This window comes from Xenopus laevis, chromosome 5S (genome assembly GCF_017654675.1).
Source record: "Xenopus laevis strain J_2021 chromosome 5S, Xenopus_laevis_v10.1, whole genome shotgun sequence".
In the NCBI taxonomy this organism is placed as follows: Eukaryota; Metazoa; Chordata; class Amphibia; order Anura; family Pipidae; genus Xenopus; species Xenopus laevis.
The window spans coordinates 10,289,022-10,315,866 of record NC_054380.1 but is presented as its reverse complement, the minus strand read 5'-3'; the positions used below and the strand labels follow the sequence as shown (position 1 = coordinate 10,315,866).

General features: G+C 42.8%; 1 protein-coding gene across 2 annotated transcripts in view; it reads left to right on the top strand.

Annotated features, from left to right (window-relative positions):
• The window catches only part of LOC108717382 (ALK tyrosine kinase receptor), a 142,445-nt gene that overhangs the window by 49,718 nt on the left and 65,882 nt on the right, over positions 1-26,845 (top strand). Inside the window, exon 2 of one of the 2 annotated variants that reach the window (XM_041564217.1) lies at positions 8,083-8,210. In XM_041564217.1, the coding sequence (XP_041420151.1) occupies positions 8,114-8,210 (97 nt within the window). In that variant the 5' untranslated portion in view covers positions 8,083-8,113. Of the gene's footprint in view, positions 1-7,805; positions 8,211-26,845 lie in introns of those variants that run through there. The other variant, XM_041564216.1, reaches the window with a different exon arrangement.

Here is a 26,845-nt window from a genome sequence, read left to right as displayed (position 1 = left end):
GTAGCTATAGATTGCCCATGGGCAAATTTGCCCAAGTGTTGATAAATCAGCCCCCTTCTGTGCTTCGATTTTGACTTTAGTTTGCCATTGCCTACCTGTTTATCCTGCTTGTGCCATTACCAACCTTCCTACCTTGTTAACCTGCCTGTGCCTTAAAGTGGTTGTTTACCTTTAAAATAACTTCTGGTTTCAAGTAGAGAGCAATATTCCAAGACAATTTGCAACTGTTTTTCATTTTTTTTTTATATATTTTTTGAGTTATTTAGCAGCTCTCTGGTTGCTAAGGGTCTAAATTACCCCATCAACCATGCATTGATTTGAATAAAACACTGGAATTTGAATAGGAGAGGCCTGAAGAGAAAGATGAGTAACAAAAAGCATACCTCCCAAATGTCCCGTTTTTAGAGGAACAGTCCCTCGTCTGACAGCTCAACCCACAGTCCCTCATTTGTACTGGAAAGCTCCAATTTTCTCTGCACTGAACAGGCAGAAAAATAAACAAAGTTTCTAACTTTTTGAAAGAGAGCCCAGAACAGCCACAGCTTCAGATAAGATAATTTTTTAACAATTTTGAGATAAGCAAATAAGTAATTGTAACAATATAAGATAACAGGTCTCTTGGGAGAAGTTAGACTCACAGCTTAAAGGGAAATTCACCTTCATTAGCAAAACTGTAATAACTGGAGAGAAAAAAACACAGAAATATGTTCATACTTTCATAACCTGGCAAATTATGTAAAATGAATATGGTAATTAGGGGGCCACAAAAGTGGGCATGGGTAGTGATTTTTTGGTGTATTATAGAATGGCTATTTCTAAGCAACTTTTCAATTGGTCTTCGTTATTAATTTTTAATATTCTTTTAATTGTTTGCCTTCTTCCTCTGACTCTTTCCACTTTCAAATGGGGGTCACTGATCCCATCTATAAACAAATGCTCTGTAAGGCTACAACTGTAAACGTATTCCTATTCATTGTACACATCTATCTATGTAAGTCAGCTACAATTTATATTCCAGTCTCTTATTCAAATCTATACATGGTTGCTAGGGTAATTTGGACCCCAGCAACTGACTGCAGAAATTGCAAACTGGAGAGTTGCTGAATAAAAAGCTAAATAACTCAAAAACAACAAATAAGAAATTAAAACCAATTGCAAATTGTCTCAGAATATCACTCTCTTCATCATACTAAGAGTTAATTTAAAGGTGAACAAATCTGACATGGGGCTAGACATTTTGTCAATTTCCCAGCTGCTCCTGGTCATGTGACTTGTGCCTGCACTTTAGGAGAGAAATGCTTTCTGGCAGGCTGCTGTTTTTCCTTCTCAATGTAACTGAATGTGTCTCAGTGCGACATGGGTTTTTACTATTGAGTGCTGTTCAGGCAGCTGTTATCTTGTGTTAGGGAGCTGCTATCTGGTTACCTTCCCATTGTTCTTTTGTTTGGCTGCTGGGGGGAAAGGGAGGGGGTGATATCACTCCAACTTGCAGTACAGCAGTAAAGAGTGATTGAAGTTTATCAGAGCACAAGTCACATGACTTGGGGCAGCTGGGAAATTGACAATATGTCTAGCCCCATGTCAGATTTCAAAATTGAATATAAAAAAATCTGTTTGCTCTTTTGAGAAATGGATTTCAGTGCAGAATTCTGCTGGAGCAGCACTATTAACTGATTCATTTTGAAAAAAATGTTTTTTCCCATGACATTACCCCTTTAAGATTCGGATTCAGTTCCGTCTGACACTTTGTTTCGGCCAAATCCTGCAGAAAAAGGCTGAATCCTGGCCGAATGCTGAAACGAATTCTGGATTTGGTGCATCCCTAATATTTGCTAAATTCCGACAGCTCTGTTCTGAGCTTACATGGCAAATCATCACCCCTGTATTCATTCATCTAGAGGATCTCTCCTCGATATGCCCACATCGAGGTGGGCGATATCGGGATGATCCGATCATGGGCCCTAGGACCCAACGATCGGATCATAATTCAGGCAATACGGGCGGTCGGATCACAGAACCGCATCAACGAATAGATTCGGCCGTGATCCAACAGGAGTTTTAACTCTGCCCAATCGACATCTGCCTGACTTTCACTAAGATATCAATTGGGGAAACCCGTCAGATGGCCCCACACACGGGCCAATAAGCTGCTGACTCTATCTGTCGGCAGCTTTTATTGGTCCGTGTATGGCCACCTTTAGTTGCCCTTTATTCATTCACTCTCGCAGCCTGTATCACACACTGGTCTCTGATGCCTCCTGCAGATCATTCAGCCTCTCTATCTCCATACTCTCATTTTATGCCCTGACTCCTAATTACCAATAAAGACAAAGGCTGTCACTGCTAGATATAGCATCATGATAAAGGTATATTGCTGGCAGTTTCCCCTGATATTACTAGCTGCCGCATTAACACTTGGTACTCAGCGCCGGAGGAGAGTTTATTAGGGTAATCTCAGGAACGGCGGTTATTTGCAGCAGGAGAATGGCAGGTACAAGAGGGGCCTCCGTGACTCATAATATGACTTCCTTTCCTCTCACTGTAATTGGAATTGGGGACGTCGTTATTCTCTCCAGGCGCCAAAAGTACCAGCCTAAAAACTTCCCTGTTCCTCAAGGTGATGAAACTGCTTCATATATTTAATCGTTTGCTCTCTGCAACTCATCCATATGGGAATGGGCCGCACAACTCCTAATGCATAACTGTATAATGATGCTCTATTTGCAGCAGGGAGGAACTACAGCCCCCTAAGTTTGCTCATAGTCTGTACAGAGAGATCCCATAAACTATTGCAGCATAGGTATTCCCCTGTACTAAGCACAATTCAGCAGGAACAGCCCCCTAAGTTTGCTCATAGTCTGTACAGAGAGATCCCATAAACTATTGCAGCATAGGTATTCCCCTGTACTAAGCACAATTCAGCAGGAACAGCCCCCTACGTTTGCTCATAGTCTGTACAGAGAGATCCCATAAACTATTGCAGCATAGGTATTCCCCTGTACTAAGCACAATTCAGCAGGAACAGCCCCCTACATTTGCTCATAGTCTGTACAGAGAGATCCCATAAAACTATGGCAGCATAGGTATTCCCTGTACTAAGCACAATTCAGCAGGAACAGTCCCCTAAGTTTGCTTATAGTCTGTACAGAGAGATCCCATAAAATTATGGCAGCATAGGTATTCCCTGTACTAAGCACAATTCAGCAGGAACAGCCCCTAAGTTTGCTCATAGCCTGTATAGAAAGATACCATAAAACTATGGCAGCATAGGTATTCCCCTGTACTAAGCACAATTCAGCAGGAACAGCCCCCTAAGTTTGCTCATAGTCTGTACAGAGAGATGCCATTAAACTATGGCAGCATAGGTATTCCCCTGTACTAAGCACAATTTAGCAGGAACAGCCCCCTAAGTTTGCTCATAGTCCGTACAGAGAGATCCCATAAAACTATGCCAGTATATGTATTCCTATATACTAAGCACAGCAGGGCAATATAAGTGGACAAATTCACCTTTTCATGGGACAATTATATACATTAACTCTCTTTAGAAAGCTAAAGTTAAAGAAGATAAATCTTTGATTCGTGGAGTGAAAGTTTTCTCTGCAGGACGTTTCCCCGTAGAGTCAACATTGAGGGGGTGGCACAATTTACAGGAACAGTGGGGGAACCAAAATGTTCTTCCAGCCCAAATTTTTACACGCGAAGATTTTGTTCCAGAGCAGTCTCAGCGCTACAGAGAACCACACGGGAAGCCGCTTGTACAGAACAGCAGATGCAGCAGAGATTATTCTTTTATCTAAAATAGTTTGTATAAAACCTGCTGTTTCTGTGTGAGAGCGAGTGACTTCTGATTCTTTGTGTTTTACATGTTCTCAAATGTGTCATATTGGAAAAGCAATAGCAAATAAGTGTCATTGTTACAATCCTATCTGTTTATCTGCTGTTTGTGTCGGTGCATAGGGCTGCTGTCTCATTTGCGGCAGGGCTGTCTAACTGGCGGCCCATGGGCCGCATCAAAATCCGCCTGCTGTGTCTGCTTACCATTTGTAAACTTTAAAAAAGTATAACTACAGAGATTAATTGGCCCCTGCATTGTTTAATCAAATTCAGACTGTGATCCCCCTGTATTGTTCATACGTGTGGCACCTCTATTGTTTATATCCTAAAGCCCCTGCACTGTTCTACCTGAGACCCAGACTGAAACTGCCACATTGTTCACCTGTTCACACTCATAAAACTGCTGGAGGGGCACCAGCACTGTGTCACTGTATGTAGTACCGATAAAAAAACTTTTGGAGCAGGCACTCAATGAAGGCAATCTTCCACCAATCTTCCACCACGAAACGCGTAAGGCAGTGGACAAATGAAACTCTTCACTTTGAATTTATCTGCCTGGTGGAAGATTGCCTTCATTGAGTGACTGCTCCAAAAGTTTTTTTTCGGTTCGGGGGGGGCTCTACACATGGGCCAATAAGCTGCCGACTTGGTCTGTCGTCAGCATTTATCGCCCCATGTATGGGGGCCTTTAGAGTAGTCCTGATAGGTTTCCCTGTCTCCTGCTCTTTTCTGCCTTCCCTATGCTCCCTGTGTGTGCCATACTCTCCCTGTCCTATGCTCCCTGTGTGTGTCATACTCTGCCTTCCCTATGCTCCCTGTGTGTGCAGTGTCGGGCCCCGACCCTTGTGGGCCCCCGCCGGGCCAGCCCCCCTCCCCCGATGCTTGTTTTTTGGAAAAAAAAGGGATCTTCGTCAATGCGCAGTGTGCGCATACTCGCCGATGGAGCGCCGTGTGCGCACGCACACAGAGGCGGCACCGTGTAAGGGGGCGCCGCACGTCGCTTTGCAGCAGGGGGATGGGGGGGCCTGTAAGGGGGGCCCTGAACTGGAGTCCTGGTGGGCCCCGGGCCCCCCCAGTCCGACCCTGTATGTGTGCCCTGATCTGCCTGTGGAACATAAGCCTGGTATTTGTTATGGGGGTTGTTAGGGGGCCCTAAGTAACAAGAATACAGGGTGAATAATAGCTCAGCGTGGGAGATGAGCCAGTTATTCCAAGGTAAGACACCACTACATTATATGGTCATTCAATTTTTAGATGTTAATTTTCCTTTAGCGTTACCAACAACAAGCTCCTTGGGACACAGAAGAAAAGAGCATGTCTTTTCTTTATGGCAGGGGTTCCAGGGATACTTTCAGTATCAAGGCGAGTGTCTCACAAGACACATGTGATGATCAAAGAAATTTTGTTCTTGGATAGGAGCTGCCATACAGTTTCTTTTAGATTTTGTGCACATTCATTTTCTATCAAATTCTGCTTGGCATGACATAGTGCAGTCTATTTCTCACCACTAGAGGAGCTGTTTCATTTAAATATTTGAACATTGAATTAGCTGCAGCTCCTTGAGTAGAAGTTTAGCCTGGGGCACCGGTTCCTGGACGTCTGGCACACGTCTCCCTAAGTTTGAAGGAATGGAACAGATGGAAAGTGTGCGCCGCTCCATCTGTTCCTTTTCTGCCTACTTCTACTGAGTCACGCACTATAACAATACCCTCCCCCCTATAAACTGATATATGCAGATGAAGATGTTTTATATGGGCAGTCACCAATGTCCTTGTACTAATAAAACCCTACTCATTTAAAATGGTTATAATAGATTGCAAGCTCCAGGGGACAGAGACCTTCTTACCCGTATGTCTCTTAACATGTGCCACTTAAAGGAGTACTAAAGTGGATAGGATAGAAAGGATAGAAATATTACACTTTATGTTTTCGGTTTCTGTACCAGCCCAAGGCAACCACAGCCCTTTAGCAGTAAAGATCTATGTCTCCAAAGATGCCCCAGTAGCTCCCCATCTTCTTTTCTGCTGATTCACTGCACATGCTCTGTGCTGTGTCACTTACTGAGCTTAGGGACCCACTCATATACAGTATATATACAATATAACAGTCACAATATACAGTATATATACAATATACCAGTCACAATATCCCATTTATATACAATATACCAGAAATAATAAACAATATAACAGACACAATATACAGTATATATATATATATACACACAATATAACAGTCACAATATACAGTATATATACAATATACCAGTCACAATATACAGTATATACACAGTATAACAGACAATATACAGTATGTATACAATATAACAGTCACAATATCCCATTTATATACATTATAACAGTCACAATATACAGTATATATACAATATAACAGTCACAATATTCAGTATATATACAATATAACAGACAATATACAGTATATACACAATATAACAGACAATATACAGTATGTATACAATATAACAGTCACAATATACAGTATATATACAATATAACAGTCACAATATACAGTATATATACAATATACCAGTCACAATATCCCATTTATATACAATATACCAGAAATAATAAACAATATAACAGACACAATATACAGTATATATATATATATACACACAATATAACAGTCACAATATACAGTATATATACAATATACCAGTCACAATATACAGTATATACACAGTATAACAGACAATATACAGTATGTATACAATATAACAGTCACAATATCCCATTTATATACAATATAACAGACACAATATACAGTATATATACAATATACCAGACACAATATACAGTATATATACAATATACCAGTTACAATATACAGTATAGATACAATATACCAGACACAATATACAGTATATATACAATATAACAGTCACAATATGCAGTATATATACAATATAACTGTCACAATATACAGTATAAATACAATATATCAGATTGATTAGTAATGAATTCAGAGTCACATTACATGGCAGCTTAGAAATCAGTGCAGTCTGAATCACAATTGATTCCTGTAGCATCAGCTTCTATGACAGATGAGCTTCACTTTCTGCTTGATGATTTCCCCCAACCCCTAAGCTTAGCTTCTCAATGGCAGCCCAGAACTCACTGAGCATGTGCAGAGTCACTGACACACAAAAGATGCCTAATGAGATCCAAGATGAGGAACTACTGGGGACAACTTTAAAGGCCTGGACCATTACTCATTTACATACCTCCCAACTCCTGTTTTTCGCAGGACAGTCCAGATTGTTAGTGAAAAGTCCTGATTTTCTCTTTAATCTCCGCCACTGAACAGACAGAAAAAGATACAAAGTTTCTAACTTAATTGGCTTTGGACAGAGAGCCCAGAATACCTGGCAGGTGCACTTGGATACTTTTAAGATGAGCAAAGAAACAATTGTAACAATTTAAATGAGATAAGCAGGATAATAAGATAAGCAGGTCTCTCTGGGGAAACTGTGACTCGCAGCTTAAAGGGCAATTCACCTTCATTAGCAAAACTGTAATCACACAAAAACTGCAGAAATGTGTTCAAACCTGCCATGCCAAACAGCATGATATACAGTAAGTATATCTGTGTGTGTGTCTGTATATATGTATATATATATATATATATATATATATATATATATATATATATATATATATATATATAGTATATCTATTTAAACACTTTATGTGCCCTGTTAGATTACTGTACTAGAGTCTGGAGGGGCAGATTTGAGTCCCTAAGCCCTAACAGGTATTTGTTTCTCCACTTTTAGTTCCCCTTTAAAGCCAATTTGTTTCTGTAACACGCTGGCTCTGTTCTGCTTCAGGAGACGAGTGATTAATCGTTAAACACATTATCTAATTAGCAGATGAGATCTAGGCCTCTCCCCAGGGCTGGGGGCCTCTGTGAGCCTCTAACTGGATTAGAACTTATGTTAAAGAATAGGCGCAGTGTTTAGAGCGCGGGATTTCATCCGTCACTGATTTCCTGGGCGAAATGACAGGCATAACAGTTGTATTTGTCTGCCCACTGACTAGTAAATATCGCCATTCACTCACTATTTCCTGAAATTACTGTTTCTATACCAGTCTCCCCAAGTCACATAAAAATGAGGCCCCACAAATGGACACTGGGGTTTGCTGGTTGCCGTACCTTTAAAACAGCCATAACACTAACCAGCGTTTTTCTCTTCTTTTTTCTGGTGCTGTTACATGGGGTCAGATGGATTCAGCTCCGAGGAGTAATTGGACACATGGAGAAGCCCTTCCGGATCTCATTGGAACATGTTGCTGAAGAACAGGGAACGGTCGCTGCCATTGATTCCTTCGCTATTAAGAACTGCAGTCAAGGTAAAGTACAACCAAATTACAGTACTACAGTGCGGCGCATTAATTGTTTATGAATTCATTTTTGTCCTTAATTGCTTCCTGGGGAGCTTGCAGATCTCCATGTGCTGCATTTTACTGTAACTGTTGTAATTATGCATACAGGATCCACCAGTCTGTATCCTGTACTACTTGCAGAATAGACATGGGGCAGATCATTATACAGGGGTAGAACTGGGAGAGAGAATGTCCCTTAGTACTAATGGGTCTCAGGCAGAATAGATAAGGGGCAGATCATTATACAGGGGTAGAACTGGGAGAGAGAATGTCCCTTAGTACTAATGGGTCTCAGGCAGAATAGATAAGGGGCAGATCATTATACAGGGGTAGAACTGGGAGGGAGAATGTCCCTTAGTACTAATGGGTCTCAGGCAGAATAGATAAGGGGCAGATAAATACCTGTTCTTTTATTTTTCCATGATGTAGAGAGATGTAAATATTAGATGAAGGGATTGTACTGCAGTTTCCCATGCTATTTATTACCAAAAAAAACAACAGAATTATAGATTTTTTTAAATTGGACCCAAGATCAAACCCCATTTCCAGCCGCCTCAGACTGTTTGAGCTCTACTTATTTCTAGTAATGAAACCAATTTCCCTGCCCCAACGACGCCATTCACAGTATATTGCTAACACCCTATCTGGAAGGCACAGTGAAGATACGCCGGAGGCACAAGAAAGAGAGTATTTAGCTGCTGTGTAAACACATAGAAGACTAATTTATATTGCAGTAATAGGAGCAGAAGGAGACGCTCGTGCCTTAGAGACACTTCAATGCAACTGCAATATATCACTGATATCAGCTGCCTGAGTTGGCATCGGGGACACAACTAATTTGTGCAGATGTGGGGCTCTGAGCGGCTCTACACAAACAGATGAGGGCACAATGGAAGGTGCTATGACTGTATTTCAGAGCCCTCTGGATAATGGGTTCCCAGATAATACGACAAGAAGAACAGGGCTGTCCGGAATCCACAGGGCCAAAAAGTATTAGTTAAAAAATGACTTTATTGATCAAAGTTTAAAATATGCTTGCATCTCCATGAGCCCTACGCATTGGGGTCATGACTAAGTACCCCTGTGGGTACGAAATGCGTAGGGCTGCTAGTATACACTGTATATTTTTAACTTTGATTCGTCTGAGTGCTGGACAGCCCTGTTCTTCTTGTCATATATACTGGTTTGCCGCTCCCTTAAGCTGGGGGTCTGGGGCTGGTGCATCTGGATCACATCAACTACTCGGTGAGCTATTTACATTATGTTCTGTAGCACCTTGTTTTCCTTACCTTCCCAGATAATAAAATATATACAGTAGGAAGGGGTGGCAATGTAAGACAGGTGATGGCAAGAACATGTAGGAATCTATCAATACAGGGGCTAATGCATTATTTAGATGTAATGCAGTGAATGCCGTCAAACTGATGGGCTCTCATTATTTATATTACATATCCCCTTTCCCCACACCTGTATGCTGATTTATAGGCATCAACTAGGTTTCTTTCTTCAACTTTTCCTCTACATTAAATTACCACCATTTAATTATCCCTGATCCCATGTGGCGGCACCAATAAAGGCTTTTGTTACACTGTGGTAATGTGTCAAGGTAGAATGAGGGTCAAGGGTTTTGGCATGGGGAGTATGGATGTGGGAGACTCAATAGGAAATTGCACCCCCCTATCCAAAGCACACATCAAGCAATGCACTGCTGAGGAACTGAACATCTGGTTGCACCTGGTTCTTATACAGTGACCTGCTCTGAACACCCAAGGGTCTGCTCTAGGATGAGAGAGAGTAGGACAAGCAGGGGGTGCACCAGCCATGAAGCAACATGAAAACCTTGTCTCAAGAAGCAGTGACAGTAAAGTGAGAAGGAGACAGTCGAAAGAGATGGAAACCTTTGTACCAGAGAGAGACTGTAAAGTAAGTTGGAGACTGTAGGAGAATAGGGTGAAAATTGGGCTCGATGGAGACAGTAGGACAAGAGGGAGACAGTCAAAGGTGACGGAAATGTTAGTACCAGAGAGAAAGACATTAAACTAAGATGGAGATCGCAGGACAATAGGGAGAAAATTGGGCTAGATTGAGACAGATGGGTAAGATGGAGACAGTAGGACAAGATGGAAACAGTAGGAGAAGAGAGAGACAATAGATGGAGACAGTAAGGCAAATACAAGACAAGTCAGTAAAGCAAGATAGACACCGGAGAACAAGAGGAAAATAACTGAGCAAGAGAGAGAGAGTAGGACATGAGATAGAGCGATAGAATTTGGCAAATACCCAGACCACCCGAACACCTGCTGGAGGCAATGTGGTGATGTTGGTTCGTTGCTACATACTTTTTGGTCCTGTCCTAAACTACATGCCCTGTGGGGTGATATTGAGACTTTACTAACCAAACTAACCACCTTTGCTTTGCCCAGATATCCTTTAACCTACCTTTTGGGTATGCCATTCCCCAGACTGCCCAAACACTCCCAGATCTTAGTCAACCAGGTTTTAACTGCTACAAGATTGGCTACAGCGGCCAAATGGAAATCCACAGACCCCCCAACCTTAATTGAAGTGATAACTAGAGTTAATAGTAATCGTTCCTTTGAAGAGCGAATTGCTTTTCTTCAGAACAAAACACCTCAATACTTACGGATCTGGTCTGTTTGGGTACTTAGGGGTCTGACTGATTGAAACAAACATGCCTGTAAGTTACTTAATTTCAGGTCTGCTTCCACTGACAGATCCTTTCGTGCTTCATTGCTACTATCTCACAATATGTTATCGACCCAAGGCTGACTGTTTTGGTTTGTTTTATTATTTTATTTTCTCTCCTACCTCTATTACTCACTCATTCCCCCCACTTCCTTTTCTGACCCCCCCTTTTCCTCTTTGATTATCCTTTGATCCTGAAGGAGCCTCATGGACCCTGTAATTGTTCAACACTGTTAGTGATGACTTGTGTTATTTTGTATGGCTCATGACTCTGTATGACTTCTTTCGTGCTAATAAAAAATATAAGTTACAAAAAAAAAAGAATTTGGCAAATAGGCACAGTTGAGTAGTAAAGAGACAGTAGAGAAAGAAAGTAAGAATTGGTCAAGATGAAGAAAATAGAGTAAAATGGAGACAGTAGGGCAAAAGGGTGACAGTTGACGAGATTGCGATAGACAGTAGGACAAGAGAGAGTTAGAATTGGGCAAATAGGGGCAGTAGAGTAGGATAGAGACAGTAGAGTAGGATAGAGACAGTAGAGCAAGGATGTGAAAATTGGGCAGTAGGGTAAAAGAATGAGAACTGACTAAGATAAGACAGTCGGAGAGGAGAGACAGTAGGGCAAGATGAAGAAACATAAGCGGAAGAGAGCAAGCTAGAGTTAGGTACAGTGATGGGAGGCAACATTACTTAAAGGTCCTAATTTTTAAGAGAAGAAACTGAAAGAATGGAGACAGCTGAGAGTAATGTTGAGGGTGGGGATGAATGAGGCTCAGGAAGTTAATGACAGAAAGCTAATAAAGAATCATAATTGAATGGGAAGTGTCTAACAGATGGCAGCGCCACTTAATTATTTGTGGCAGTTCTTGCTTTTTGGATGCTCTTGCAACATGATTGATTTTACTTCACACAGTAACATAGACTGAAAAATGACACAATTCCATCACATTCAACCCTTCCTCCTGCCTGTTAGCTTAGCCCAATAGGGACAATGTCCTGACACTGTATCACTGACTAATCATTTGGGCTTTATTGCTGGAAGGCACTGAACCTGCTTTTGCCAACCAGTCCATCCTCTATAACCCTGGACTATTACCTGAACTAGGGGAAGGTGGAAGCAGAGGTACGTGACTTTGCTTTAGACCAATAGGGCACATGCTTCTTCTGCCCCTAGTTCTGGCCTTGGCAAAATGTAGGAATTAAAGGGGTTGTTCACATTAACATTACATTTTAGTATGATGTAGAGAGTGATATTCTGAGACTATTTGAAATTCATTTTCATTTTTTTATTATTTGTGGTTTTTGTTATATAGCTTTTTATTCAGCAGCTCTTCAGTTTGCAATTTCAGCAATCTGGTTACTAGGCTCCAAATTAATTGCCACAGCGTCTAGTCCTGTTATGGTTCTTGTTTTCTGATTGGCCACAGGTTGTTTTGTCCCATGGAATGCTCTAATACAGGTTGTATGAACCTTTTAGTATATACCCCATGCAAATCAATAAACAGCTCTCTCAACCAATGGGCATTGTTCCTGTGAGCCTTACAGTAGCCTCCATGGGAAGAGCTTTTCTGGTCAGTATAAGGGCAGAGACACACGCTGCTGTTTCGGGACACAAGTCCGCCATCGACAAATCGGTTCTTCCTCGGGCAACTAATCTCCCCCGAACTGCCTTCCCACCGGCGTTTCACATTCTAGCCGGCGGGAAGGCAGTTCGGGGAAATTAGTCGCCCGACTTGTGTCCCGAAACAGCAGCGGCAGTAATCGCTTCTGCTTTCCGAAGTTGCCCGAAGTTTCCTTGTGAGGCAACTTCGGGGGACTTCAGAAAACTTCCTAGTTCCATCCCGCTGGCGATTTACATTCTACTAGATGGCACTCGGATCGTTGGCTTTCCTAAGTCGCCCGAAGTTTCCTTGTGAGGCAACTTCAGATGACTTCGGAAAACGAAGCATTCCGAGTGCCATCCCGCCGGCGATTTACATTCTAGCCGGCGGGAAGGCAGTTCGGGGAGATTAGTCGCCCCAAGAAGAAGCGATTTGTCACTGGGCGAATAATCTCCCGAAATAGCAGCGTGTCTCTGCCCTAAGGCTGCAACACAAGTGACTGATAACAATGTAACTCATAAGTAGGAATATGACATCCTCAGCATTCTGAACTAATAGGCTTGTCTCTGTCTTACAGATCTGAATGGGATCTCCATTCCCGCTTCCTTTCCTTTCTTCTGCACCTATCACATATCATTGTACTTTACTACTCTCAGGTGCCTGTTACACGGCATTGTTTCTTGGATGTTGGAGTGTATGAAGTGTGTCCCTCCTCTTCATGTGGCTGTTTCTGTCATTTCCCATTTATACTCTTCAGTCTCGTCTTCAGTCCATAGTACCTTGCTATATGTCTTTTATTTTCTGTGATTAAAGCGAACATTTGCCTTCCTATCCACCTATCTATCTGAAAGGGGGTACCTACGTGCCTCCACCTGCCAAACCCCCCAAGAATACAGTTCTGTTAATCGCAGTTCATGGCGGTTCAGGTCTCTGTGCTGAGTCGTGTTGCCATTCAGGGGCAAAGGGAGTGCAAATAAAAGTCTGAAAGCAGCCATTTTTTGGCACATTCCACACTGCCTGCTCATAAGTAAATAATCCCATTAAAGGGGAACTAAAGTCTCCATAAACTTCACTGTATGACATCTTCATTTTTATTTAGTCTGGCCCTCCAAAATTTTATATGACATAGAATTGGCCCGTTATATGTAATAAGTTGGACAGCACTGCCTTAGGTCATGATATAGAATGTAACCCGATGTACCAACCTGCAACCCACCAACATGCACTCACCTTCATCAATTAGAAACTTTTTTTGACCCCCCCCCCTGCATAAAACATCCTTGTTTTCAGGATGCCGTGACCTCTATCTCGCAGTCTCCGTTGGGGCCCCTAGAACAGATGGACCAATTGCAAAGCGTCCCAGATCCCACAGTGCACGTCATACTAGTGACTGCAGCCAGACACGTCCACTTATCCGCTGGTTCTATAATAACTTCTTAGTGTGAACTGACAAATCTTGTGTTTGTTCCTGTGAAAGTGATACTTTCCCCTCTTGTTCTTTTAGAGGATTCGTGCCATTTCCATGGAAACCCAGCAGCAGTGCACATTTGTGCCGTTACCGAGCGCTGGCACATGGTGGTTTTTGATTCTGGAGGGGGAAGGCACAGAGTTAATTTTGCATATACTCCATTCTAATGAATCAGCAGATGGTTAATGAGAGGAAGCCATACTATTAGTTATGGCACTTTATGATCGGCCTTAATACTAATAGACAAACATAAGGGTTTTTTACTGATCTACTTAGCACAAAAGTGTCGGCTAATTACGTCTCGGCCGGACTCTCGCCTGTGCCATTAAATTGTGTCCCTCGTAAAAAAATTAGAATGGACTTGTTAATTACCCTGACAATACGAGGATGAACTGTCCTACCGGGGCCAATAAGAGTTGTAGGGGAGAATTATGAAATGCAATGTGCTGCGCTGCACAAAATCCGTAGCTTTCTCGCACATCCAGGGGACTCACTGGCCGCCTTCAATCATTTAAGTCTGGCACAAGAGCCCCCTGCCCATATCTATCACAGTTACTGCACTGCCAGCTGGGCCACAGCTTGTAAGGGATTTATGGCTGAGGAAAAGCCTAGAGAATTCTTCTGAAATCAACGAGCGAAGCGGTTCCATCTTGCCACTTACCTGTGAAACCGGTACTTCTTTTATCCTAATTATCTATAGAGCTATGCATGCTATCGGAGGAATGTAATAAAAGTCGGTAACGGAAAAACTATTCGCAATGCGAAAACTTATGCCTTTGCGCGAACTAATTTTGCTTTGCACGAATTTAATGTAGCTTTTGCGAAAACGGAAGCTGTTTAGCGACCACTTCCGACAGTGGAAGACCTTTTGCGGATTTTATAGTTTGCGCCAATGTGCAGTCAATGTAATAAAACTTCTTACTGAAAAAGCCGTTATGTTTGCACCTTCAAGCACATAAACTATGAGCAAACTTAGGGGGCTATTCCTGCTGAATTGTGTTTAGTACAGGGGAATACCTATACTGCCATAGTTTTATGGTATCTCTCTGTACAGACTATGAGCAAACTTAGGGACTGTTCCTGCTGAATTGTGCTTAGTACAGGGAATACCTATACTGCCATAGTTTTATGGTATCTCTCTGTACAGACTATGAGCAAACTTAGGGACTGTTCCTGCTGAATTGTGCTTAGTACAGGGAATACCTATGCTGCCATAGTTTTATGGTATCTCTCTGTACAGGCTATGAGCAAACTTAGGGGACTGTTCCTGCTGAATTGTGCTTAGTACAGGGGAATACCTATGCTGCCATAGTTTTATGGTATCTCTCTGTACAGGCTATGAGCAAACGTAGGGATTGTTCCTGCTGAATTGTGCTTAGTACAGGGGAATACCTATGCTGATATAGTTTTATGGTATCTCTCTGTACAGGCTATGAGCAAATGTAGGGATTGTTCCTGCTGAATTGTGCTTAGTACAGGGGAATACCTATGCTGCCATAGTTTTATGGTATCTCTCTGTACAGACTATGAGCAAACTTAGGGGGCTGTTCCTGCTGAATTGTGCTTAGTACAGGGAATACCTATGCTGCCATAGTTTTATGGGATCTCTCTGTAAAGACTATGAGCAAACTTAGGGGCTGTTCCTGCTGAATTGTGCTTAGTACAGGGGAATACCTATGCTGCCATAGTTTTATGGGATCTCTCTGTACAGGCTATGAGCAAACGTATGGATTGTTCCTGCTGAATTGTCCTAAGGGAGTTTTGGTTCAGCTTTTCCATGTCATTCATTCTTCTTCCTCATGTTCTTCCACAAAAGAAACCAACCGGAGTCAAATCTTGTTAACCAGGAAGTTTCAGACTTAACAGGAATAGTCTCTGGAGCCTTTGCCCATAAATCATTCTCTTCCTCTGCTGCATTTCAGATTCTTTCTTTCCTCATCTAATTTGGCAGAGTAAATGTTTGACTGGCTGTTATTTTATTACCTTATCTCTCTCTCTCTCTATGAGATCCTTGAAAACAAGGTCCTAAAACCGAGCCTCCTTATTAATCAGATCGGCTTTAATAGGAGGCGTCGGCAATCCATTCCCTGCAAGGTGAGGGCTTTGTGCCTGCGGGAGATCAATAAAACATTCTGCTCGCTGCTCATTGACTCTCCAACGCTTCAGAGGTGTCCTTAACTTTGAACAACTATTTAGGGCTCCCATTTAGCTTTAGTGGCTGAGTTGCCCTTTCCAGGTAATAAACCCACAGGAATTTATGTTTTGCATTTTATTTGTTTCAGAGTGACTGTGCTCCGTCTGCCATTGTCCTGCACCTTGTCTAATACAAGGGTGTGTGGAACTTCAGCCAAAAAAAACATAAAAGAAATTGTCATTCTAAGCAACTTCCCAATATACATTCATTAACCACGAATAAAGTTTTTACAGCTAATGTAACTGCTGTTGAAAGCAGCGTCTGTCTATATTCCTTGCACCGCTGGTTCTGACTCCTGAAACAATGTATTAGCCTTGATTGGCTTGAAGAACTGAATTCTGCTCCAGAATGGATCTGCTTTCTGACAGGCTTTTTTTTTCTCCTACTCAATGTAACTGAATGTGTCTCAGTGGGACCTGGATTTTACTATTGAGTGTTGTTCTTAGATCTACCAGGCAGCTGTTATCTTGTGTTAGGGAGCATCGCAGGTAAAAACTACATTACATCCGACGCGACTGTCAGATGTGGATGCAGAAAGCAGCATCCTTATCCGGCAGTCAGACTGTGCAGTTGTTACCTCCAACTTTTCATTCAGTCCAATTTTATCTTCACGCGTACGACTTTATCTGACTTGTCGCGGGCGTTTTGTCAGCGGGCGTCGATCTGACAAAAAGTACTCGTGGAGTTCTACCCTTAAAGTAAATCTGGTTAGAAATGCTGCATTTTATTTACAGAACTTGCTGTACCAGACCAGAGGTACAGCGCCCCTATATCAGTAATGATCCAGCCCTTTATAGTTGCCCCCAGCAGCTCCCCATCTTGGACCTTGTTAGGTATCTTCTGCGTGTCAGTGGCTCTGCACATGCTCAGTGGGCTTTTGGCTGCTGGGGAGATACTAAGCTTAAGGGGTCATGGGAAATCATCAAGCAGAAATTGAGGTTCATCTGTCAGAAGCTGATGCTACAGGGCTGATTATGAATCAAATCAATACTGATGCAGACTGCACTGATTTCTATGCTGCCATGAAAAGTGAATCTGTACTACTTTACTAATCAGCCTTATTTGTGACATTTCTATTCTATGTGTACTGTATATTGTGAGTGGGTCCCTAAGCTCAGTAAGTGACAGCAGCACAGAGCATGTGCAGTGAATCAGCAGAAAAGAAGATGGGGAGCTACTGGGGCATCTTTGGAGACACAGATCTTTACTGCTAAAGGACTGAGGTTGCCTTGGGCTGGTACAGAAGCACAAAACTTAAAGACATAATGTGTAGCATTTCTTTCCTAATTCACATTTTAAGCTTTAGCTCTCCTTTACTATAGTTGTGCAAATCCTCTTTATAAAAGCTAAGTGGCCAGTAAATGGCAGAAGATGTTAATATATATGTGCCAGTGTCCCCTGGACCCCAAAGAAGCAAAATTTGGAAAGAACAGCATGAGAGTAGCGGCAGGACAGCAGGTGTGCATTCCATGCGACAGACAGCGCAATAAATCATTATTACTGAAGGTTTAGCAGATACAGAATCCTGGTCCGAGCCATTGATTTCCCAGCACAAAGGTTAATGTGTTTTATTCCTTGTGGTATTTCCCTGTTGTGGGTCAGTGTGATGCCCGGGGGAAGGTTTGTGCCAATGACAGTGTTTCTACATTTCATCTATTTAAAGGACTCAAAAAAAGGATTTTTATCATTATAGGCTTACAGTACTGTGTTATTGTCTGTGTATATATATATATATATGTATATATATATATATATATATATATATATATATATATATATATATATATATATATATATATAAAATACACAAATGCCATGAATATCTTGTAAATTATATCTTTATAAACGCTGGCTAGTGATGTCATCAGTTATAAACGCTGAGTTCTGATGTCATTTCTGTCATATGACTCACTAAAACTTGTGTATTATAAAAAAAAGTACCCCCAGTTGCAAAATATGAGGATATTAGAAGTCACCTCGGAGTTCCGTGACCTGTATAAAAACATTATTTACAAGAGGGGGTACTTTATTCAGTATATATATATCTGATCCGGAACCATCCAATCTGATTAGTGGTTTGGATTCCTGTGTCAGGAGGAAACAAATTTATTTCCCTGTTTCTGACCCCAACGCTGGAAAATGGAATTATCATTGTTTCCTTTGGTTTGTTATGTATTTCGCTTCATAGCTCTGAGCTGGGGGGGGTATTCCCCTGTACTAAGCACAATTCAGCAGGAACAGCCCCTAAGTTTGCTCATAGTCTGTACAGAGAGATCCCATAAAACTATGGCAGCATAGGTATTCCCCTGTACTAAGCACAATTCAGCAGGAACAGCCCCTAAGTTTGCTCATAGTCTGTACAGAGAGATCCCATAAAACTATGGCAGCATAGGTATTCCCTGTACTAAGCACAATTCAGCAGGAACAGTCCCCTAAGTTTGCTCATAGTCTGTACAGAGAGATACCATTAAACTATGGCAGCATAGTTATTCCCCTGTATTAAGCACAATTCAGCAGGAACAGCCCTCTAAGTTTGCTCATAGTCTGTACAGAGAAATCCCATAAAACTATGGCAGCATAGGTATTCCTCTGTACTAAGCACAATTCAGCAGGAACAGCCCTCTAAGTTTGCTCATAGACTGTACAGAGAGATCCCATAAAACTATGGCAGCATAGGTATTCCCCTGTACTAAGCACAATTCAGCAGGAACAGCCTCAAGTTTGCCTGTAACCTGTAAGTCAAGTTTGCCTGTAAGTCTGTAACTCAGAAAGTGGATGGGACTGGGACACTGATGGAAGGTTACAGGATGAGGAGCAGAGAGGTCTGTAACTCTGGAAGTGGGTGGGACCAGAACGCTATGATTAAAGCTTACAGGATGAAGGGTGGGAATAGGCATAGGAGGGTCTAAAAAACTCTGATGGCAGCCTGCAGGGGGAGAGACAAGGAGCATCCTATAGGCATAAAGCAGATGATTTATTGCATAAATTTCGAGATAATTGAATTTCCAGTCCTTGCTGCTGATTCATTAGCGATGCAGCTAAGCTGTCCCAGCTCCCAGACTTTTCTAAAAAGTTATCAATATTTTCATGAATGATTCCGCTGCACTGCAGCTTCAATGAGACTAAATAGTCTGGTGTCTGTGTTTGCCAACCTGTCTCAGACCGGCATCGATAAACTCACCTTAGTATACTCTTCCCTATGAGTAAATAAGTGATATTGGGTAGGGGAAGTACTTAGCATATTACCTGGTGTAACAGATCCGCCACTAGTCATTTGTGCTGCAGAGAAAAGAACTCACCTTGGGTGCTGCTGGGTGGCAGGCACAATTACACTGGAATTCTGGGAAAGGTTGTTGCATTATGGGTAAAAACCATTGCAATTGTGTTGATTTTTTGCACTTCTTTAGCATCTGATCTCTAATCTTTCATTGTTTTTTTTTTTATTTCACTTTTTGTGCTTTAGCAGCTCTCCAGTTTGTATTGAAAAACTTTTATGTGGTTGCTAGGGCACCTCTTGCCCTAGCAACCAGGCAGACATTTCCAGCCATTCCCTTCCCAGGGCAATCAGTGGAACTGAATGAAATACAATAAATTATAATAGAAATTCTTTGTTTCGGGACAGTGAAGAAAAAAATAGTTGTTTCTCCATAACAATGTTACAGGAAAATGACAGCACCACCAGAATAGAGGTTGAGTGAGGAGGAGAAGAATAATAGCACTGAAAATGGGCCCCTGGTCTATGGTTCTTTGGTGGGACCCTGGTTTTCCCAGTCTAACGTTTTTGGGTGGGCCCCTGTTGTCCCAGTCCAACACTGCAGTGATGTTGCAGGCAGGGCTATGACGTGGTGATCAGCGATTGGCTAATCACCATGTCAATCAGGGGAGATCCTGCCCGTTTTTCCTTTTTTGGAAAAAAATGTGACCCGGGCAGCCCTTTTTAACTTCTGAAAACTGGGCTTTCCGGGTTAGGGTTGCCACCTGTCTGGTTTTGAACTGGACAATCAGGTTTTTATACCTGCTGTCCGGTTCAAAAATACCTGGCCGGTTTTCAGAAGTCTGAAAAACCTGCAAGCCTGTTCCCTGCTTCCTAAGCATTTTGGCCAATCACGGGCTGCCACATCACTGGCCCGTCCTTACATGTCACTGGTCTGCCCCTTCTTGTCACTGGCCCACCCCTTCACGACATCAGCCCTCGCCTCTGATGCCACAGGTACAGCCTGGATTCCAAATGTAGAAAAGGTGGCAACCCTAGTCTGGGTCAAATCTGGACAGATGGCAACCTATAGGCCAGTGGTCCCCAACCACCGGGCCACGGCCAGTCTTGAACTGGGCCACCGAGCCTAGCGACCAATTAACGCGGTGCTCTGAATTGAATGCCGGAGCACCAGAATTGAACACCGAGCTCCCGGTCCCTCTCTGACCCCCCCCCCCCTCGGCCCTTGCAAAAAAAATTGGCTCTACATCGGTCCCTGGGCCAAAAAAGTTTGGGGACCACTGCTATAAACAAATGATGAAAACACACATGAAAGATGAATTTCCCTTTATCTGCAAGGTTCATTGGGATTAAAATTTAATTTTGATAAAAGGGCTGATGAGATGTTCCTAAAAGGTGACCCGCTGGTTGAGCACCGGTTGGGGGGGTTTGGGTTGAAACCATTACAGGTTTGGTTTGGATGCTGGTCAGACTGTGGAAGTTCACTTCTCCCAAAGTTTCCCTGTATATTTGTAGCGTACAGAGTGAAAAGATTTGGTGGGTACTCAATGGCACTGAATGCAAGTTGCAAGGAACATACATGGGTGCAAGTTCCTTTGTAAATAAGGTGCATTCTAGAAGGCCACGTCTACCCATCAATTCATGCACTGAAATTTCTGCCGTTAATGTTTCCCAATGGGATCTTAAATGAAAGAAAATATAAAAGAAAGTTTTGCCTTTATTTCTAAAACTTGTTCCATAAAAAATGCATGCGCGTGTGCATCCTGATGTGGGGAGATGCGACCCCCTGCAGGCACATTGCGAGTGATGAAAGAATCCTCCTGTGCAAGTCCTTTTACCAAGGGAAACATCTGAAGAACTGGGGCCGGGTATTTCTTTTATCCCTTTGATGCTGCCGGATTTAGTAAAAGCCGCTCGTTTTTCGTTATTAAATATTAAATAATTGTTGGGCTCTCTGAGCTGCAGGGGGGCAGTGGCGGGGGGTAATATCTCTGGATCTGTAGGAAGCTGGAGGTTTAAAACCACTGAAGATGTGTGATGAATCTATAGAAGGAAAGTTGTTTCAAACTATTGTATATTCCTTTAGTTGGGTTTAGGAACTTGAGTGGGAGCTGCAATTTGCCAGAGGGAGGCCCTTATCCTCTTACAGGAAAGTTACAAATGCAGACGATGTCCCCTGTCCCAGTTATTTGCATAGAACTAATTTAACCTCTGTGATTCTCTGACCCGCTCACCATAAAGAATAGGAACCGCCTCGTATGAGTGCAGAGCCGGGAAGTGACAGTCGGTGTCATTCATCCGTCAGGGGAAGAGGGTCCTTTAAGTGGTGCCTGAAAAATTTGGATGTGTAGCTGTCAGTCTGATTGGGACAACAATGGTATTTGCATAATGGGAAAAATCAGCAGTCAGAACTGGCAGTCACATGACAGCAAATACAGAATGTTCTCCAATACCAACAAGGCTGATTATATGAAACAAACACTGAATCAGTAATAATGTCTGATCTTCCGCCACAACTAGGGATGTAGCGAACTGCCGAACGCCGTTCACGAACACCGGCAAAAAATGCGAACAGTTCGCGAACAGTTCGCGAACTTCGAACATCCGAAAATCGTTAGATTCGAACGATCGAAGGATTTTAATCGTTCGATCGAACGATTTTCGTTCGAACGATCGAAGCCATTCGATCGAATGATTTCATTCAATCCAATGGCTTCGATCGTTCGATTCGAACGACAATCGTTCGATTTTAGCGATCGAATGGTCGAACGATTTTGACGCGAACGCCTATTGGCGAACGTCGCGCGACATTCGCGAACTTGCGGCGGACGCGAACAGTCGAAGTTCGCGCGAACTAGTTCGCCGGCGAACAGTTCGCTACATCCCTATCCACAACTTGTCCCTAATCATTTTTATCAACTTAATCCCCCCCAACCAGTCTGCACCACCCTATGGGACTAGAGTATTCCAGACACTTTCCCTCAGTCTTGTCTCAGTCCTGTCCCTCTCTCAGCCCCCAGTATGTTATCCACCAGCTCCTGTCTCCCCCCCAGTCTGTTATCCACCAGCTCCTGTCTCCCCCCCAGTCTGTTATCCACCAGCTCCTGACTCCCCCCCAGTCTGTTATCCACCAGCTCCTGTCTCCCCTCCAGTCTGTTATCCACCAGCTCCTGTCTCCCCTCCAGTATGTTATCCACCAGCTCCCGTCTCCCTCAGTCTGTTATCCACCAGCTCCTGTCCCCCCCCCAGTCTGTTATCCACCAGCTCCTGTCTCCCCCCCTCCAGTCTGTTATCCACCAGCTCCTGTCTCCCCCCCAGTCTGTTATCCACCAGCTCCTGTCTCCCCTATTGTCTGTTATCCACCAGCTCCTGTCCCCCCCCAGTCTGTTATCCACCAGCTCCCGTCTCCTTCAGTCTGTTATCCACCAGCTCCTGTCTCCCCCCCAGTCTGTTATCCACCAGCTCCTGTCTCCCCCCCCAGTCTGTTATCCACCAGCTCCTGTCTCCCCTATTGTCTGTTATCCACCAGCTCCTGTCTCCCCTCCAGTCTGTTATCCACCAGCTCCTGTCTCCCCTCCAGTATGTTATCCACCAGCTCCCGTCTCCCTCAGTCTGTTATCCACCAGCTCCCGTCTCCCTCAGTCTGTTATCCACCAGCTCCTGTCTCCTCCAGTCTGTTATCCACCAGCTCATGTCTCCCCCACTGTCTGTTATCCACCAGCTCCCGTCTCCCCTCCAGCTCCACTACTCCCGTCTCCATCTACTGTCTCCTCCTTCTCTCCCTTTCTGTTCTCCTATTCTTTTTCATTGCCTGTCTCCTTCTTCTCTTCTTCTTTCCCTTTTTGTTTTCCTTTTCTTTCTCATCTTCTCTCTCATCCTTTTCTTCTACTCTCCCTTTCTGTTCTTATATTCTTTCTAATCTCTTGTCCTCTTCTCTCTTTTTCTGTTGTCCTATTCTTTCTCCTCTCCTGTCTCTCTCGCCTTCTTCCTCTTTTCCATTTCTTGTCTTTTGCCTCTCCTTTTGTGCTGTTCTTTTAGCCTATTCTTTCTTGTCTTCCCCTTTCCTCCCTTATCTGCTATCTCATACTTTAATATTGTATGAAAGACCAAGTTGCTGGGTGAAGAGGAAGATACACTAAGGTTAATGCCAGGAGATTTCTTGGTGCCCTGGAGGTAGAGCCCTGCCCTCACTATAGTACAAAGAGTGCTATAAAATGAAACATGTTGTGTTGAATTAACATGCATAGTTATACATGAAATGGAAGTATGTTTGGGGTATCCTAAATTAGGAAGGATTTGGGGATTATTGTAGATAACAGACTGTTAAACTGTAGGCAGTGTCATCCAGTGGCTACAAAAGCAAATACAATACTATTTTGTATTAAAAAAAAGGACATTACATTGACAAAAAAAGAAAGACATGATTTTGTCTCTTTAGAGATCCTCACTCCCCTTGACCAAACTGTGCAGTTTTGGGCCCCATTCCTTAAAAAATTATTTGAATTACAGAGATAAATGCAACTAAAGTGGTACATGCAATGGCACAATGAAACTATGAGGAAAGACTGTCAAGGTTGGGATTGTTTCTCTGGAAAGAAAGACACTTGCGAGGGGACATGATTGCTCTTTCCAAGTACATTAAAGGGTATTATGGAAAGATAGTGGGGGATCTTTTCTCCTTCAGAAGATCAAAGAAAGAGAGCCCCCCTCCCTCTTTAGCCCTGAAGGAGTGTAGGGGGTTCTTCACAGTGAGGGTGGGGGATGCACTGCCAGATGATGATGTGATGGCTGATTCTGTTAATGCCTTTAGGAGTATCTTGGATAATTTCTTGAACAAGTATAAAATTCAATACTATTGTGATACTAAAATCTAAAGTTAGTTAGTATAGGTATCGGTATATATAGTTATACATATGAGAGTGTAGATACGTCTGTGTAAGTATGTGTGTATATACTGTATATATGTGCACTGGGGATTGTTTGGAGGGGTTGAACCTGATGGAGGTTGGTCTTTTTCTAACCCAAATTAACTATGTAACATACGTGTAGGAAAGTGAAAGCTATTTGACTTTTGAGACTATTTTAGGGCCGAGACGGTATTTGTTGTGGGAACCCTCCATACCAGCACTGAGAAACATTTTGGTGGAAAATGTAATAAAATTCACAAAGAGCAAAACTTTGCGAATCTAAATTCACCTGTCGCAATGTAATATTCTTCATTAGGCTTTTATTGCATTGCGATAACATAATTACACATTCAGAACCTTTAACACCTGCTCTAGAGTGTCATTAAATATTTGCGAACATTTTCTATGTTAACTTTATATATATATGTGTGTGTGTGTGTGTGTGTATCTGAAGTAGTGATGTGTGGGTTGACCTGAAACGCCCAGTGACCCCCAGATTGACCACAGGTTGGTTGGGTTGGGTTTGGATTGAAATTTGGCCAACCATTGCAAGTTAGGTTAGGTTTGGATGCAGGTTAGAATGGAAGAATACACTCCTCCACTGCTCAAAAAGATTCCCTGTTTTGGAACCAGAAGCACACACAGAAGTAGTGTACAGAGTAAGAAGACGCAGGTACGGGTTGGGTGCTGGTTGGGTGCTGGTTGGGTGCTGGTTGGGTGCTGGTCCAACAATGGCAACATATTGTAGGTTAAGGTTTTGTGGATTGTGATCAGGTGCAGGTTACATTATTCATGACCCGCATATCACTAATTTTTTTTTTCATTCCAAGATATTATGGGATACATGTACTGTTAATATGAATGAATTTAATTACAACAGCGCCACCTGCTGGACAGTTTCTGACCAGTCTGACCACCAAGTAGTCAAGGAAGTTGTCAGGAGAAAGAAAGAGGCTGCTCTGATGTTCTTCTGCTTTGAAAAAGGTTTCTAATTTTTACTATTTTTCCTAGTTCAGCAAGAGTTTAGTCAGCACTCGTACCTTCCAAATCGTTTCAATCTGATGCACGTCCCACAGTTTCCACCTAAATCTTTACTTTTTGTCACTGACAGCACCATTCACAGGAAAGTTTTTTTAGGCTTGATAAGAGACCAATGTCGGTCTGAAATGTTGTGTTTTTCTGGGTTGGTGCCCATGTCTAAATAAAGGCGTTTTAAAGAAAACTTTCCTGTGAATGGTGCTGTCCATTACGAAAAGTAATATTTTTCCTAGGCAGAAGAACTATTTACTATCGCCAACGGGATGGCACTCGGATCTATTCGTTTTCCGAAGTCGCCCGAAGTTTCCTCGTGAAGCAAGCCGAATGCCATCCCGCTGGCGATTTACATTTTAGCCCGCGGGAAGGCAGGGGAGGCAGTTCAGGGAAATTAGTCGCCCCGAAGAAGAGGAGATTTGTCGCCAGGCGACTAATCTCCCCGAATCTGCCTGTTTGCCTTGACTCTCAAGCAGAATGCATTTTCATGACCTGCCCCTAACCTTCCAGATATATCTCTAGACATTTGGTAATGGTCATTGTGCTTTGCTGTGATATCTATTCCTCTATGGCGGCTGCTTATAGACAGTGTCGGACTGGCCCGGCGGGATACCGGGAAAATACCCGGTGGGCCCCGACCCTAGTGGGCCCCCGCCGGGCCAGATCCCCTCTCCCAACCAGTTTTTTTAAAAAAAAAAAAAAAAATCGGCGCATCGCAGCGCCGTTTGCGCATGCGTGCCGAGCGCCATTTACGCATGCGCGCCTAGTGCCGTTTGCGCATGCGCGATGCGCTGCCTGGGCAATTCGCATAGGTAGCGGGGGCCAGAGGGGGGCCCTGGACACCAGTCCCGGTGGGCCCCGGGCCCCCCAGTCCGACCCTGCTTATAGATACGTAAGTACAGGGTGGGACTGGCCTACCAGGATACCAGGGAATGTCCCGGTGGGCTAGGAGTTTGCCCTAGGAGGTTGAGCCTGATACTGAGCAAGAAAATTGAAGATCCCTTTATACATGTAATGACCACGCAGCGTTGAAAGAACATTGTATGTTTGTATTCATTCATGGTAGGGCTGTTAGCAAGTCCGTGTCCTTTAATTACCCTTGCCCTGCGCTGTACATAATATCTGCCTGACCCTGGGAAATTAATGTAAATAATCCTCAAATTGCTTTCTTGTATCCTTCCCAACCAATATAAGGGAAGCTGATGGAAGAGCAAGATAAAATATATATATATATATATATATATATATATATATATATATATATATATATATATATATATATATAGATATATATGTATATATATATATACTGTATATATAATGGATGTTAGAGGGGTAGCTGTTCAGCGGGTTTATTTGCAGCAGAGAGACTGAGCGAGAATGGAAGCGAGTTGTTTGGCTCCGCGCCTCATTAATTCAGAGTTGGCAGACAGTAAAACAAAGCCATGAAGTGCCCGTCTAATTAAATCTCTGACGATTA